We start from the raw sequence: 16,423 nt of genomic DNA, 5'->3' as shown, positions 1-16,423 counted from the left end.
AATTTGGTTTTATTTCGTGTTTTATCAAAACTCCGCGCGGCTCCGCGCCTTCTCCCCCCCCCCCGCCTCCCTCCCCCCCAGACTCCCCCGTGCCGCGGGAGGGGGACCCGGCTCTGCGCCCCCTCCCCCCCAAAGAAGGGGAGGGGTCCCCAAAATCCCCCCTTTGACCCCCCCCCGGGGGTGGGGAAAGGGTGGAAAATTGGGGGGAGGGGGCGCGGGGGGGGCGCACACACAGAGCCTTGGTCCCCAACTCCCCCCTCGATGCGACCCCCACCCAAAATTTGGGGAGGGGACCCCCAATATAGAGGGGTCAGAGCCCCCAAACCCCTCCAATTTGAGGAGGGGGATTCCCTCCATTTAAGGGGCTGAGTCCCCCCCAAACCTCCCCAATTTGGGGAGGGGGGCAGAGTCATCCCCCAGCCTCAAATCTGGGGGCTCAGAGACCCCCAAACTCCCCCAAATTTGGGGTAAAATGCAGAGGGGGGGCTCAACCGTTGATTTGGGGGGGTTCTGACCCCTCATTTGGGGGGGCTCAATCCTCATTTTGTGCAGGGGGTCTCACCCCTCATTTTGGGGGGGGGGTCAACCTTATTTTGGGGGACTCAAACCCCCCTCCACCCCCCAATTCTGGGGGTCTTCAAACAGCAGCGGCCGCCGTGGGGTTGGTTTTGTTTGGGGGAGGGGATTTTGGGGGGCTCTGGGGGGGCCCGGGGCGTTCAGGAGGGGGGATTTGGGGGGTTGGTCCGGGGGCCCCCCCCGTCCATTATCGCAGGGAGATGCTCCAGTCGGCCCCGATGGGGACCCCGGGGCGCCGCAGGGTCAGCACCGAGCGCTCGGGGTCGTGCTGGAACTGCAGAGGCCTCTGGGAACCGTCTGGGGAGGAGGAGACAGCGAAATTCCGGGGTTAGAGATCCCAAATTCCGCCTGAGGGACCCTGAATTCTCCTCAGGGATCCCAAATTCTGCCTGAGGGACCTTGAATTCCCCTCAGGGATCCCAAATTCTACCTGAATTCCCCTCAGGGATCCCAAATTCCAGCTCAAGGATTCCCAAAAAACCCATGAGGAACACAGAAAGCCTTGAGGGACCCCAGAACTCCAGCTCACGGATGCTGAAAACCCATCAGGAACCCAAAATGCCCCTCACAAAACTCAAATTCCGCCTGAGGGACCCTGAATTCCCCTCATGGATCCCAAATTCTATCTGAATTCCCCTCAGGGATCCCAAATTCCACCTGAGGGACCCTGAATTCCCCTCAGGGATCCCAAATTCCCCTCAGGGATCCCAAATTCCACCTGAGGGACCCTGAATTCCCCTCAGGGATCCCAAATTCCACCTGAGGGACCCTGAATTCCCCTCAGGGATCCCACAAATTCCACTCAGAAACCCAAAATTCTCTCAAGGACACCACCACTCCCTTGAAAATCCCAAATCCTCCCTCAGGGACCCCAAAATCTCCTCAGGATTCCCTAAAATCCCACCCTGCCACCCTCCTCTCATTGTCCATCCTCCAGCCGCCCCACCCTCAGGGTGACCCCTCCAACCCCCCCCCCCCAGAAACCTCTCAAAATCCATCCTAAAACCCAAAAAAAATCCTCATAAATCCCCCCCTTACCGTGGGTGGTCAGCACGGCGCTCTCCGGCCGCCCCACGCCCAGGATGACCACTCGCTCCAGCCAGGCCGGAGTGGACATGGACCCGCGGGGGTCAGCGGAGCTGGAGGGGGGAACAGGAAGGTCACAGGGGGTGTCACAGCCCCTCAAAATCCACCCAAAAATCCCCCCAAAATCCCCACAGACCCCTCAACCCCATCACAGACAGGGCGCAGGAGAAACAAGGGGGTTGAAGGGTGTTTTGGGGCCATTTTTGTGGGTATTTTGGCTACCTGGCTATGAGGGTTTCCAAGGATTGTTTTCGGGTGGATTTGGGAGGGGGCATTTTTCAGTATTTTGAGTTATTTGTGGCCTTTTCCCCCCTCACGTTTCCCGCCCTTTTTCTCCCCTCACGTTTCCCGCCCTTTTTCCTCCCCTCACGTTTCCCACCCTTTTTGTCCCCTCACGTTTTCCCGCCCTTTCCCCCCTCACGTTTCCCGCCCTTTTCTCCCCTCACGTTTCCCGCCCTTTTTCTCCCCTCACGTTTCCCGCCCTTTTTATCCCCTCACGTTTCCCGCCCTTTTTTCCCCTCACGTTTCCCGCCCTTTTTCCTCCCCTCACGTTTCCCGCCCTTTTTCCTCCCCTCACGTTTCCCGCCCTTTTCCCCCCTCACGTTTCCCGCCCTTTTCCCCCCTCACGTTTCCCGCCCTTTTTTCCCCCCTCACGTTTCCCGCCCTTTTCCCCCCTCACGTTTCCCGCCCTTTTCCCCCCTCACGTTTCCCGCCCTTTTCCCCCCTCACGTTTCCCGCCCTTTTTTCCCCCCTCACGTTTCCCGCCCTTTTTGTCCCCTCACGTTTCCCGCCCTTTTTTCTCCCCTCACGTTTCCCGCCCTTTTTGTCCCCTCACGTTTCCCGCCCTTTTTTCTCCCCTCACGTTTCCCGCCCTTTTTTCCCCCCTCACGTTTCCCGCCCTTTTTCTCCCCTCACGTTTCCCGCCCTTTTTTCTCCCCTCACGTTTCCCGCCCTTTTCCCCCCTCACGTTTCCCGCCCTTTTTTCTCCCCTCACGTTTCCCGCCCTTTTCTCCCCTCACGTTTCCCGCCCTTTTTGTCCCCTCACGTTTCCCGCCCTTTTCCCCCCTCACGTTTCCCGCCCTTTTCTCCCCTCACGTTTCCCGCCCTTTTTGTCCCCTCACGTTTCCCGCCCTTTTCTCCCCTCACGTTTCCCGCCCTTTTTCTCCCCTCACGTTTCCTGCCCTTTTCCCCCCTCACGTTTTCCCACTATTTTTCCCCTCACATTTCCTCCCCTTTTCCTTTTTTTTTTAGGCTGTTTTGGGTACCTGGCTGTGAGGGTCATTGGAGGTGTTTTGGGGCAGTTCTGAAGACACTTTAGGGTATTTTTAAGTTATCTTTGGGTACCTGGCTGCGAGGGTGCCCAGGGGCTGGTTTTGAGTGTGTTTTTGGGGTATTTTAGGATATATTTGGGGTATCTGGAGATTAGAGTACCATTGGCAAAGCAAAAGTGCTGATGCAAAAATTAGTTTTTGGGGTACTTGGCAGTCAGGGTGCCTAGGGGCTGTTTCTGGCTGGGTTTTTGAGATATTTTAGGGCTGTTTTTGGGATATTTTGGGTACCTGGAGGTGAGGGTTCCATTGGCAAAGTGGAAATGCCGGTGCAGGAATTCGTTTTTGGTGGCGTAGTCGAAGCTGATCCCGTCATCCAAATACAGCTCCCCCTGTGCCGTGCCCTGGGGGATAAAACGGGGTTTGGGGAGGTTCTTGGGGGGTCCTAGAAGGGTTTGAGGTGATCCTGGGGGGTGTTTGGGGGTCCCTGGAAGGGTTTTTGGGGTCCCTGGGGGTATCTCAGAGGATTGGGGAAGAGTCTTGAGGGGTTTGTGGGGTTCCTAGAGGGATGTGGGAGGCAAATATGGGGTATGGGGGTATCTCAGAGAGTTTTTGTGGGTCTCATTGAGAGTTTTCGGGGTCCCTGGGGGAGAGTTTGGGGTCCCCACACTCACCTGAGTGGGTTTTTGGGGTCCCCACACTTACCTGGGAGGGTTTTTGGGGTCCCTGCACTCACCTGGAGGCTCAGGGCCACGTAGAGGGTGAAGGGGTCGCCCTTCATGGCCTCGGTGGAGCGGCGAGGCCGGTCCTGGCGCGGGATCACCGTCCCTCCTCGCTGGTACACCGGGATCTGGGGGGGCACCAGGGGGTCAGCACCCCAAAACCCCATAAAAAAACCCAAAATCCCCCCAAACTCCTCCCCAAAAAAACCCCAAATCGCCCAGGTCACCCCCAGTGCTTGAGGTGATTTTTACCACTGTACCCCACCATTGGAACACAGGGATCTGGGGGGAATCCAGGAGGTTTTTGAGGTCTCCAGGGAGATTTTTGGGGTCCCAAACCACTCCCCAAATCCCTTGAGCCCCCCCAGACAACCCACAGAGCTGAGGATGATGAGCACCACCCTCCCCAAGCAGGAACAGGGGGATCAGGGGAGGGTTTTGGGGTGTCCAGGAGGAATTTTGGGGTGCCCAGGGGGAGTTTTAGGGTCTCCTGGGAGTTTTGGGGTCCCAACCCCCTCCCAAACCCCTTAAGCCCCCCTAAAAACTCACACTGCTGAGGGTGACCGGCACATAGAGGGTCTGAGGTGCCCGGTACTGCTCGTGGGTCTCATCATCGTACCAGACCTGGGAAGTGAAATTTGGGGTTCAGGGGGAGTCCTGCACCCCAAAAAACTCCTAAAAAAAACCCCAAACCCCCCCCAAAAACCCCTGACTCACCTCTCCCTCCCCGGGCAGGTACACGTTGACCCCGCGAGCGCCCGACTCCGTCACGGGGTGCACCAGGAGCACCCGGTCTGGGGGACAGGGGTCAGCCAGGGGAAACCCCAAAAATGACCCCAAAAAGGGATCTTAAAAGGAGTCAGGGACCCCAAAAAGGGAGTTCAGGGAGTCCCCCTCACCGAGCAGGTACTGGTCATCCATGGCGAAGGTGTGGGAGTCGTCTGGGAATTCCATCCACAGGGGTCTGGGGGGACAGAAGGGTTTGGGGTCAGGGGATTTGGGGGCATTTTGGGGGTTTTGGGTCAGGGGGATTTGGGGGTTTGGGGTCAGGGATTTGAGGTCTGCAGGGTTTGGGGTCAGAGGTTTGGGTATGGGGGATGTGGGGTTGTCATGGATGGATTTAAGGTTACCCAGACAGGTTTTTTGGGATGGATTTGAGGGTTTTGGGGTGCCACACCTCATGACGGGGATTCCCTGGCTGTGGCAGTGGTAGAAAACCATGTACCACATCAGGATTGGGGTTATCCCAGGTAGGATTTTGGGGTGAATTTCAGGTTTTTAAGCTCCCACACCTCATGATGGGAATTCCCTGGCTGTGACAGCGGTCAGGGGTGGTTTGGAGTTATCCCAGGTTGAATTTTGGATATCTCAGGTGGATTTTTGGGGTAGATTTCAGGTTTTTAAGCCCCCACACCTCATGACGGGGATTCCCTGGCGGTGGCAGTGGTAGAAAGCCCGGGATGAGAGGGGTTTGGGGTTATCCCAGGTAGGATTTTGGATATCTCAGGTGGGTTTTTGGGGTGAATTTCAGGTTTTTAAGCTCCCACACCTCATGATGGGGATTCCCTGGCTGTGACAGCGGTCGGGGGTGGTTTGGAGTTATCCCAGGTTGAATTTTGGATATCTCAGGTGGATTTTTGGGGTAGATTTCAGGTTTTTAAGCCCCCACACCTCATGACGGGGATGCCCTGGCTGTGGCAGTGGTAAGGGGTGGTTTGGGGTTATCCCAGGTAGGATTTTGGGGTGAATTTCAGGTTTTTAAGCCCCTACACCTCATGACGGGGATGCCCTGGCTGTGGCAGTGGTAGAAAGCCCGGGATGAGAGGGGTTTGGGGTTATCCCAGATAGGATTTGCTGTATCTCAGGTGGATTTTTGGGATAGATTTCAGGTTTTTAAGCTCCCACACCTCATGACGGGGATGCCCTGGCGGTGGCAGCGGTAGAAGGCCGTGTACCACAGGGGCAGCAGGGCGTAGCGGCGCCGCAGGGCGGCCCTGACCATGTCCAGGTGCTCGGGGCGCAGCAGCCACGGCTCCCTCCGCGCCGTGTCCAGGTGAGCGTGGGCCCGGAAGAAGGGCTGGAAGGCCCCGGCCTGGTACCAGCGCACCTGCAGCTCCGGGCCCGGGTTCTGGAAAAACCCGCCCACGTCCGCTGGGAACGGGACAAGTGGGGGAGTGAGCCTGGATCCTGGGCATGGGCCTGATCCTGATCCCAGTCCTGATCTTGATCCTGTCCCAGATCCCAGTCCTGGTCCCAGTTCTGAGCCTGAATCCTGGTCCCAGGTCCTGGTCCCAATCCTGATCCCAGATCTCAGTCCTGGTCCCAATCCTGGTCCCAACTCTGATCCTAGATCCTGGTCATGATCCAGATCCCAATTCTGGTCCCATTCCCATTCCAGATCCCAAGTTCTGATCTCTATCCCTGACCCCATCCCCTATCCTATACCCCAATCCCTGACCCCATCCCCAATCCCTGACCCCAATCCCAATCCCTGATCCCATCCCCAACCCCTGACCCCATCCCCTATCCTATACCCCAATCCCTGACCCCATCCCCAATCCCTGACCCCATCCCCAATCCTATACCCCAATCCCTGACCCCATCCCCAATCCCTGACCCCAATCCCAATCCCTGACCCCATCCCCAATCCCTGACCCCATCCCCAATCCTATACCCCAATCCCTGACCCCATCCCCAATCCCTGACCCCATTCCCTATCCCCTACCCCATGCCCTGACCCCATCCCCAATCCCTGACCCCATTCCCAAATCCCTGACCCCATCCCCTATCCTGTACCCCAATCCCTGACCCCATCCCCTATCCTATACCCCAATCCCTGACCCCAACCCCTGACCCCAATCCCTGACCCCATTCCCTATCCCCTACCCCAGGCCCTGACCCCATTCCCAGCACTCCCAGCACTCCCAGTTTGGCTCACCCCCACAGAAGGCCAGCCCGGCCAGCCCGAAGCTCAGGCACATGGGGATGGAGATCCTCAGATGGTCCCAATCGGCCGTGTTGTCCCCGGTCCAAACAGCACCTGGGGGGGTTTGGGGGGAGTCAGGGGGGTTCCCCTCCATCCTGGGGCCTCCCCAGAATTCCAAGATTTGCCCAAAATCCCGGGATTTCCCCCCGGTCCTCACCGTAGCGCTGGGAGCCGGCGAAGAAGGCGCGGCTGAGCACGAAGGGCCGGAGCCGCCCCCCCGAGCGCCGGATCTGCCCCTCGGCCGTGGCCTGGTGCTGGGAACAGCAAAAAATGGGCTCAGACACCCCAAACCTGACCCCAAAAAGGGGTTTGGAAGGGCTAAAGGGGTTTGGGAATAAGTTAAGGGGGAAATCGGGGGGAATGAGAAGGTTTGGGGGGTCCTAAAGGAGTTTCTGGGGGCCTACAAGGGGTTTGGAGGGGCTTAAAAGGGTTTGGGGGGACCTAAAAGGGTTTGTGGAGACATGAAAGGGTTTTGGGGGGTCTTAAAGGAGGTTTGGGGGACCTAAAAATGTTTCAGAGGGGCTAAAGATGGTTTGTGCAGGCCTAAATGGGTTTGGGGGGAAATGAAGGGGGAATTGGGGGGAAATAAGAAGGTTTGGGGGGGTCCTAAAGGGGGTTTGGGAGGGCCTAAAGGGGGTTTGGGGGGTCCTAAAAGAGGCTTGTGGGGGCCTTTTGGGGGGTCCTAAAAGGGCTCAGGGGCCTTGAAGGGGTTTGGGGGGACCTGGGGGGATCTGGGGGGAAATGAATGGGGAATTGGAGGGGCCCAAAAGGTGTTTGAGAGGGTCCTAAAGGGGTTTGAGGGGCTCTGGGAGGTCAGAATTTTTTGGGATCTCTGTGGGGTTTTGAGGGTGTCCCTGGGGGGGATTTTGGAGGGTTTTTGTGGGGGTCCTCACCACGTAGAGCCCGTAGATGTTGTGCAGCTCACGGTGCTCCCAGCCCCCGAAGTGCCGCGCGTCCTTGTGCATCGTCACCTCGGGGCCGCTGAACACCGACGGCTCGTTCATGTCGTTCCACGTGTACAGCGCCTCCGTGGAGCCCTGCGGGGGCCAAAATCAGCCAGAAAACCCCCCAAAAAATGAGGAGGGGAGGTCCTGAAATCCCCCCAAAGGATCCCCAAAATCATGGCAGGGTGAGGGTGTCACCCAAAGCCAAAGAGGGGTCTCTGAAAAGGGAAAAGAGTGGGAGGGAGAAAAGGGTGGGGAGGGATTTGTGGGGAGCTCCTAAAACAAGATTTTTTCCCCCAAAAATCAGTGGGGAAACATCAAAAATATGGGAAGGGTCCTAAAACTTCTTGAGGGTTCCTCAAAGTGCCCCCAAAAAAGACTGGGGGAGAGTCCCAAAAAGAGGAGAAGGAAAAGCCCCAAGGGAAGAGGGTGACACGGGGGGGAAAAGGGTGGGGAATTTTGGGGGTTCCCAGGGTTCTGGGGAGTCTGGGAATGCTTTGAGGGGGGTCCTGGGGCTCTGACAGAGATTTGGGGGGGGTCTGAGCAGGATTTTGGGGGGTCCCCACCTCATACTGGTCGAAGGCGAACATGTTCGCCCACCACTCGCGCATCTCGGGGTTCGTGAAGTCGGGGTACGCCGAGGAGCCTGGGGGGGCACGGGGAGGCTTGTGACCCCCCTGGAGACCCCAAAGCCCCCCCAAAACCACCCCAAAACCACTCCAGCCCCATTGATTGGACCAACACCAGCCTCTGTAGCTGTTGCCATCCTTGGTTTTGATGTGGAGCACCCCCTGGGACACCCCAAAATCCCCTCATGAGCCCCCAAACACCCCCCAAAATCCCCTAAAACCCCACAGGACCCCCCAAATCCCCCCAGCCCCACTGACCAGGCCAGCACCAGCCCTCGTAGTCGTTGCCATCCTTGGTTTTGACGTAGAGGCCTCGCGCCCGCAGCTCCGAGTGCACCCGGTACCCCCCGTCCACCTTGATGTGGGGGTCCACGATGCTGACCATCTGTGGGGACAGTGTCCAGCGGGGTGAGTGACCAGGGGTCACTGTCCAGGGGGTCAGTGTCCGAGGGAGTGTTGCCAAATTCCCCCATTCCCATCCCCATCCCAATCCCGGCCACAAAACCAGCCAGAATAACCCCAAAGCGCCTTTGTGGGGTCCCCACTGTCACTGTCTGGGCTGGGGAAACCCCAACTCCCAATCCCAATGTCCAGCCCATTCCTGGTCTGATTCCAACCCTGTTTTCCATTTTCCAGCCCCCACTCTGCTCCTGACCCTGTTCTCCATGCCAATCCATCCCAAACCCCATTCCCCACCCCAGTCTCATTCCTATTCCCAATCCCATTCCCAACTGACCCCAAACCCAGACCGAATCCCAATTCCACTCCTGCTCCCTCTCCCAAACCTAATCCCATTCCCATCCCCACCCTGTATTTCTGGGCCACCAGGCACCCCAGCATCCCCCGTGGATTTGGGAATTTTGCAGGATCCCATCCCCAATCCTGTTCCAAATCCCCGATCCCAATGCACAAATGGAGCTTTGGGAATTTTGCAGGATCCTATCCCATTCCCACCCCAATCCCATCCCCACCCTGTATTTCTGGGCCACCAGGCACTCCAGCATCCCCCATGGATTTAGGAATTTTGCAGGATCCTATTCCCACCCCATTCCCAATCCCCAACCCCATCCCCACTCTGTATTGTACTTCCGGGCTGCCAATCACTCCAAGAGCTTTGGGAATTTTGCAGGATCCCATTCCCAATCCTCAATCCCCAAACCCAATCCCATTCCCACCCCAAATCCATTCCCATTCCCACCATAATTCCCAATCCCATCCCCATCCTGCGTTTCCAGGCCGCCAGGCGCTCCAGCATCCCCTGTGGGTTGGGGAATTTTGCAGGATCCCAATCCCACCCCAATTCCACTCCCATTCCCACCTCAATCCCATTCCCACCCCAAATCCCACCCCAATCCCATCCCCACCCTGCGTTTCCGGGCCGCCAGGTGCTCCAGCATCCCCCGCGGGTTGGGGAACTTGGCGGGGTCCCAGGTGAAGTAGCGTTTGCCGTCGGCGTGTTCGATGTCCAGCCAGATCACGTCCAGGGGCAGCTCGTGCTCCTCGAAGCCTTTCTCCACCGCCTCCACGTCCGCCTCGTCCTGGTAATTCCAGCGGCTCTGGTGGTAGCCCAGGGAGAACAGGGGCGGCAGCGCCTGCGTGCCTGGGGGGAAACGGGAGTGAAACCCCAAAAAATGGACCCAGAAACGGGGATGGGGCAGGGCTGGAGGGGAGAAATCACATAAAATAATCCTAAAAATGAAAATAGGATGAAAATCTCCTGAAAACGACCCTAAAAGTGGAAATAAGATTAAAATTTCCTGAAAATAACCCTAAAAACTGGAACAGGGCAGGACCACAGTTAAGAAATCCCTCAAAAATTCTCCGAAAAATGGGAACGAAGCAGGTTGTGAAAAGCTGAAGGGCAAAAATTCCCAGTGTCCCGTTTTCCCCATCCCAGCGTCCCCAATGTCCTGTACTGGTGTCCCCAGTGTCCCATACCGATGTCCCTGTCCCTATCCCAGTGTCCCTAGTGTCCTGTACCAGTGTCCCCAGTGTCCCCAGTGTCCCATACTGGTGTCCCTGCCCCCAGTGCCCCCAGCGCCCCATATGGGTGTCCCCAGTGTCCCATACTGGTGTCCCCAGTGCCCCCAACGCCCCATACGGGTGTCCCCAGTGTCCCATACTGGTGCCCCCAGTGTCCTGTACTGGTGTCCTTGTCCCTAGTGTCCCCAATGTCCCCAGTGTCCCATACCAGTCAGGACTCTGTACTGGTGTCCCTGTCCCCATCCCAGTGTCCCCTACTGGTGTCCTGAGTGCCCTGTACCGGTCAGCCTCCTGTACTGGTGTCCCCAGTGTCCTGTACGAGTGTCCCCAGTGCCCTGTACTGGTGTCCCCAGTGTCCCATACCGCTGTCCCTGCCCCCAGTGCCCCCAGCGCCCCATATGGGTGTCCCCAGTGTCCCATACGGGTGTCCCCAGTGTCCCGTACTGGTGTCCCCAGTGTCCCATACTGGTGTCCCCAGTGCCCCCAACGCCCCATACGGGTGTCCCCAGTGTCCCATACTGGTGTCCCCAGTGCCCCCAACGCCCCATACGGGTGTCCCCAGTGTCCCATACTGGTGTCCCCAGTGCCCCCAACGCCCCATACGGGTGTCCCCAGTGTCCCATACTGGTGTCCCCAGTGCCCCCAACGCCCCATACGGGTGTCCCCAGTGTTCCATACTGGTGTCCCCAGTGCCCCCAACGCCCCATACGGGTGTCCCCAGTGTTCCATACTGGTGTCCCCCTTGCCCCGTACCAGTCAGCCTCGCGTACTGGGCGGTGACATCGGCCGGGCGCGGCCCCAGCAGCAGGAAGACGTCGATGACGCCGCTCTCGGACATCCAGCGCACCTCGGTCTGGGGGGTCTCGCCCCCGCCCTGCATGTAATCCAGCAGCTTCCCAAAAAGGGTCTGGGGGTGGGACAGGGGGTTCAGGAACCCCGAATTCCCACTGGAGTAACCAGATATTCCCTCAAAATCCCCCAGACCACCCCAAAGCCCCCCTCTTGGACCTTCCCAGCTGTGTTGGAGCTTGATTTTGGCCCCTCAGAGCCCCCCAGATCTCCCAAATCCCCTCCAAGACCCCCCAAACCCCCCCTCACAGACCTTTTTGGCAGCATTGGAGCTGATGCCCACCCAGGACCCCTCAAACCCACCTAGGACCCCCCCAAACCCCCCCAAATTCCCTTCCTGACCTTCCCGGCCGTGTTGGAGCTGATGCCCACCCACGAAACCCACCCAGGACCCCCCCAAATCCCCAAAAATCCCCCTGCTGACCTTCCCGGCGGTGTTGGAGCCGATGTCCACCCAGGTCTCGGCGGCGTTGAGCCAGAAGATGCCGAGGCTGAGGCGGGGCCGGTGGGCGAGCAGCAGCGGCACCGACCCGTACAGAGCCATGGGATTGAACAGCTCGTACTGGAACACGTCCAGGTTGTACAGGCGGTACGGGTCACCTCCCCTGGGGACAGCAGGGACACGGGGACGGGGTTAGGGACACTGCCAGGGGGTCAGGGACATCCCCCCAGAGTTGTACAGGCAGTACAGGTCACCCCCCTGGGGACACCAGGGACATGGGGACAGGGTTAGGGACATTGCCAGGAGATCAGGGACATCCCCCCAGGGTTGTACAGGTAGTACAGGTCACTCCCCTTGGTGACAGAGTCAGGGACACCCCCCAGGGTGTCACTGTCACCCCATGAAGCCACTGTCACTGTCACCCCCACGCAGCATCGCTGTCACTGCCACCCCACTGCTGTCACCGTCACAGCGTCACTGTCCTCCCACAGTGCCACCACCCCCTCAGTGCCACCAGCACCCTCCATCTCCTTGCTGTATCCTCACGTCCCCCCGTCCCTCTGTGTCCCCACAGTGTCCCCAATGTCCCCACAGAGTCCCCAATGTCCCCACATTGTCCCCAATGTCCCCACAGTGTCCCCAATGTCCCCACATTGTCCCCAATGTCCCCACAGAGTCCCCAATGTCCCCACAGAGTCCCCAATGTCCCCACATTGTCCCCAATGTCCCCACAGTGTCCCCAATGTCCCCACATTGTCCCCAATGTCCCCACAGAGTCCCCAATGTCCCCACAGAGTCCCCAATGTCCCCAGTGTCCCCGCTCACTCGGTGGAGCGCAGCCGCAGGTTGTCAGCGTGCTCAGGGATGCCGTAGACGTGCTCAAATCCAGGCAGGGAGAAATCCAGCCCCACCGAGGTGGGTCCTGTGTGGAGAGGGGGCGGATCAGAGGGGTCCTCCTGTGTCCCCCTGTGTCCCCTCCCGGTGTCCCCAAGTGTCCCCACCGTAGGGTTTGCTGTCTGTGTGTGTTTTGAAGGTCTCCTCCCACGCCCCCGGCTCCTCCTCGGGCTCTGCTGGGGGATCTGCAGGCTGGGGGGGAACAAATCCTGTCAGGAACGGGAGGACCCCACCCCAAAAAAGGGGAAGGGGCTCCATTTGGGGTGTCCCATCCCAGTGTCCCACCCCTGTCCCTGTCACCTTCTGGCTGTGGGTGCTGCCAGTGCTGTCCTCGGGTCCCTCCTGTGCTGCTCCTTCCTCGCCTGGGGGGTCCTTGGGGGGGTCCCTGTGGGAATTTGGGGTCCTGGGGTGCCCCAAAGGGGGGGGCAGGGGGGCGACAGGGACACGGGGCACCCCAAGGACCCCAAATTTTGGCGGGGGTGGGGGGCCTGGACCCCTCCTATGCTGCTCCTGCCCACTCTAGGGGGGTGTGGGGAGGGGGAATCTCCTCACTTTTGGGGTGCACAGACCCCCCCTGGCTGCACCTGACCCTTCAATTTTGGGGGGCACAGACCCTCTCTGGCTGCTCCGGCCCCCTCCCCAATTTTGGGGGCCACTGAGACCCCCCCAAGCTGCTCCTTCTCCCCCGTGTTGGGGGGATTTGAAGCCCCCCTAGCTGTTCCTGCCCCCTCCCACTGTTATGGGGGTGGGGGATCCCTTTTAGAGGAGGGGTCCAGGGGGGGATTGGGGGGCGCAGAGACGGCGGCGATTCCATGGATTTACCTACGGAAAAGGCTCTTGATCTTATCCCACACAGAACTAACTTTATCCGCCAGACTGGGGGGTTGGGGGGCACCAAAACAGAAACACAGAGAGTCAGCGCGGCCCCCCCGACCCGCGGGGACCCTCCCTCAGTGTGGGGGATTGGGGGGCGACCCCCGACCCCCCTTCTGCGCTTTGGGGGACACCCCCCACCCCACCCCAGAGTACTCAAGGCTGGGAAAAAATTTTTAAGGGGTTTTTTTTGGGAGGTATTTGTGTGTTTTGGGGTTTTTTTTGGGAGGTCTTTTGGGGATCTTTTGGGGTTTTTTGTGGGGTTTTTTGCAGGGTTTTTTGGGGGGTTTTTCTGGGGTGTTTTTGTGAGTTTTTTGGGGTGTTTTTTCGGGTCACTCACGAGTCCCGGCGGCGCCGCTGGTGCTCGAAGACGAGCAGGCCGCGGGCGTTGACGCTGCAGAGCAGCTCCCGGTGCCGCAGCAGGTCCAGGCGGAACGGGCGCTCTGTCACCAGCAGCCGGTGTCCCCCCGTGCCCAGGGACAGCTCCAGGGTGCCCTCGTCACGGCCTGTCACCTCCAGCCTGGGGACAACAAGGTTTTAGGGGGGGTGTGACAGTGCTAGAGAAGCCCAGACTGGTTTGAGTGCCACCCCAGTGTTTGGGGTGTTCTTGTCATGGTGTGTTCCCTCCAGGATGGGGACAATGGCAACCACGGAATGGCAGTGCCCTGTTCTCTCATCTCTCAGGGGTGTCTGTGACCCTCCTACCCTCCTGTGTCCCCTCACCTGTTAGAGGTGACTGTGACCCCCCCCGTCCCCATGTCCCCTCACCTCTCAGCAGGCGGCTCCCCCAGCAGCACGTCGGGCACCTGGAAGCGCGGCCGGAGCGGGGCCAGTTCCTGGATGCGCAGCCGGGTCATGTTCCCGCTGAGCCCCCACACCTCCAGCAGCAATGGCACCTGTGGGGAGGGGACAGGCTCACCTGGGGCACGGGGACACAGGGACAGCGTCACCTCGGGCACCTACACCTGGACACAGAGTCACCTGGACAGCCCCAGGGTCACCCACACCTGGACAGAGCCACCTGGAGTCACCCAGCCCTGCAATAGTGGGTGGGGGACACAGGAACATGGGGCACACCTGGCACAAAAGGGACAAGGACATGGCCCAAGTGTCACCAGCACCTTGGAAAAGCAGGGACAGCTCTCTGGTGGCACCTGGACACCTGGGAAAGGAGGGGGTCAGGGACACAGTGACCCCCTTCCATGACTGCCCTGTCCCTCACCTGTGTGACCTCATTGACCAGCTGGATCCTGTGACCCCTGTGACCTCCACCTGTCCCTCCTGTCCCCTCACCTGTGTGACCTCATTGACCAGCTGGATCTTGTGACCCCTGTGACCTCCCCCTGTCCCTCCTGTCCCCTCACCTGAGTGACCTCATTGACCAGCTGGATCTTGGCCACATCAGGCCCGAGCTCCAGCGACTCCAGCAGCGCCCGGTACGGGGAGTTCCCGGGCTGGATCCGCCTCTGCCGCCTGCAGGAGGTGACAGGGGGGGACACGGGCCCTGAGTGACCCCCCGGGCCGTGTCCCCCCTTGCCCAGGTGTGTCCCCCCTCTCCCCACACCTGCAGAAGCCGCTCTGCTCGCAGGTCTTGAAGTTGCTGCGATCCACGGCCAGCGCGGCCCCGAGGCACAGGGTCACCCACAGCGGCCACCTGGGGGGCACAGGGGGGTCAGTGATCCTGAAAACACCGTGAGACACCCCCCAAAACCCACCTGGGGGGCACAGGGGAGTCAGCGACCCCAAAAACACCGCGAGACCCCCCCCAAAACCCACCTGGGGGGCACAGGGGGAGTCAGAGACCCCAAAAACACTGCGAAACCCCCCCCAAAACCCATCGGGATACCCCAAAACCCCCTGAGGTGGGTACGGGGGGGTTCGGGAGGTTTCACATCTCATGGAGAGGGGACGAGGGAGGGGAATGGGGGAGTCAGGGAGACCCAAAATCAGCGGTGGGGAGGGAAAGGGGAGCAGGGACCGCCCCCCCCCCCAAAATAACTCAGGTGAGAACGGGGGATGGTTCAAGGTCCCCCAAATGGTATCTGGGGACACGGACCCCAAAAACCAGCGGGGAGGACATGGGGGGGCACTGGAGGGGGGGGGTCAGAGCCGGAGTAGAGACCCCCCAAACCCTCCTGGAGACATAGGGGAGGTCACAGCGCGGATTCAGGGGGGTCTCGGGGGGTTTGGGGAGGGTCGGGTCCCACAGGGGGGGTCGGAGCTGTGGGGGGGGCTGTGGGGGGGCTGGGCCGCAGCCCAGGCCCGGGGGTTTAGGGGGTCCCGGGCGCTCAAGGCGCGGCCGGGGAGACCGGAGGGGGGTCCTGGGGGCTTTTTATGGGGAGAGGGCCCATGGGGGGGTCGGGGGTGACCCCGGGGGTCCCACGGGGGGGGATGAGGGGGGGGTCGGGCCCCTGGCGCGCGCTCACCGCCCCGGCGCTGCCGCCATCTTGGATCCGGCCTGACCCTTGACCCCGCCCCCGGCCCGACGCTGCCGCCTCCCATTGGCTGAGAGGATTCCCGCCCCTCGCCCCGCCCCGGCCACGCCCTCCCCCCGGAGTTCCCGCCTCACCTGGTTGCCGGGGAGACGGAGGCCCCGCCCTCCTCACGTTGTGATTCGCGTGTGATACTTGAGCGATGTAAGCACCACCCAATCAAAGTGAGGCTCAGGGAAGAGGCGGGAACGCAGCGTGAGGGGGTAAATGGAAACCCAATGAAAGAGCGGGGACTCTGAGTGACACACCAAACCGACCAATCAGAATGCTGCTTTGGCCCGTTGCCCCGCCCCAAGGGCTTCCGTGGCAACGCCCCGCCTCCGTGCTCATGGCAACCACCGCCCTGGTGATTCCGCCCCGCCCTTTTCCGGAAAGCCAATCAACAGCGCGAATTCCTGATTGACGGCAATCGCAGCTAATTAATAATCATCTCTGGCCCTGCTCGGCCTGATCACATTGAGTGACAGATGAATTACCCAATGAGAGCCGAGCGGCGGCGACGCCAGGCCGCCAATCAGCGCGGGGAGGCGGGGCGTCGGCAGGCCGCGGCTTTGTGGTGAGCGGGGCCGGGGGCGCTGGGGGGGAACTGGGACAAACTGGGGCCGACTGGGATTGACTGGGGCCAAGCGGGACTCAGGGGATCGACTGGGCCACGCTGGGATTGACTGGGACGCTCTGG

General features: G+C 60.2%; 1 protein-coding gene across 4 annotated transcripts; it reads right to left on the bottom strand.

Moving 5' to 3' along the window:
- Positions 1–62: 62 nt before the first annotated feature.
- On the bottom strand, positions 63–15,727 carry GANAB (glucosidase II alpha subunit). Of its 4 annotated transcripts, XM_083881470.1 has the most exons (25): positions 15,679–15,727; positions 14,817–14,906; positions 14,617–14,725; positions 14,021–14,148; positions 13,593–13,772; positions 13,202–13,255; positions 12,680–12,764; positions 12,487–12,571; positions 12,311–12,407; positions 11,468–11,648; positions 10,948–11,101; positions 9,576–9,811; positions 8,470–8,596; positions 8,149–8,228; positions 7,532–7,675; positions 6,796–6,892; positions 6,591–6,692; positions 5,560–5,803; positions 4,552–4,616; positions 4,370–4,446; positions 4,202–4,276; positions 3,667–3,780; positions 3,222–3,334; positions 1,615–1,715; positions 63–873 (listed from the first exon to the last, which is right to left on the bottom strand). In XM_083881470.1, exons 1-25 carry the CDS (start codon positions 15,696–15,698, stop codon positions 764–766), a joined length of 2,868 nt encoding a protein of 955 aa, XP_083737596.1. In that variant the 5' UTR covers positions 15,699–15,727; the 3' UTR covers positions 63–763. The 4 variants fall into 4 exon arrangements, with proteins under 4 accessions (XP_083737596.1, XP_083737597.1, XP_083737599.1 ...); XM_083881471.1 differs by lacking the exon at positions 13,202–13,255; XM_083881473.1 differs by lacking the exons at positions 14,617–14,725; positions 14,817–14,906; positions 15,679–15,727 and adding an exon at positions 14,546–14,570.
- Positions 15,728–16,423: the final 696 nt, after the last annotated feature.

Source organism: Zosterops lateralis (genome assembly GCF_965231275.1).
Source record: "Zosterops lateralis genome assembly, chromosome: 33".
NCBI lineage: Eukaryota > Metazoa > Chordata > Aves > Passeriformes > Zosteropidae > Zosterops > Zosterops lateralis.
This window is presented reverse-complemented; position numbering and strand designations above follow the sequence as displayed.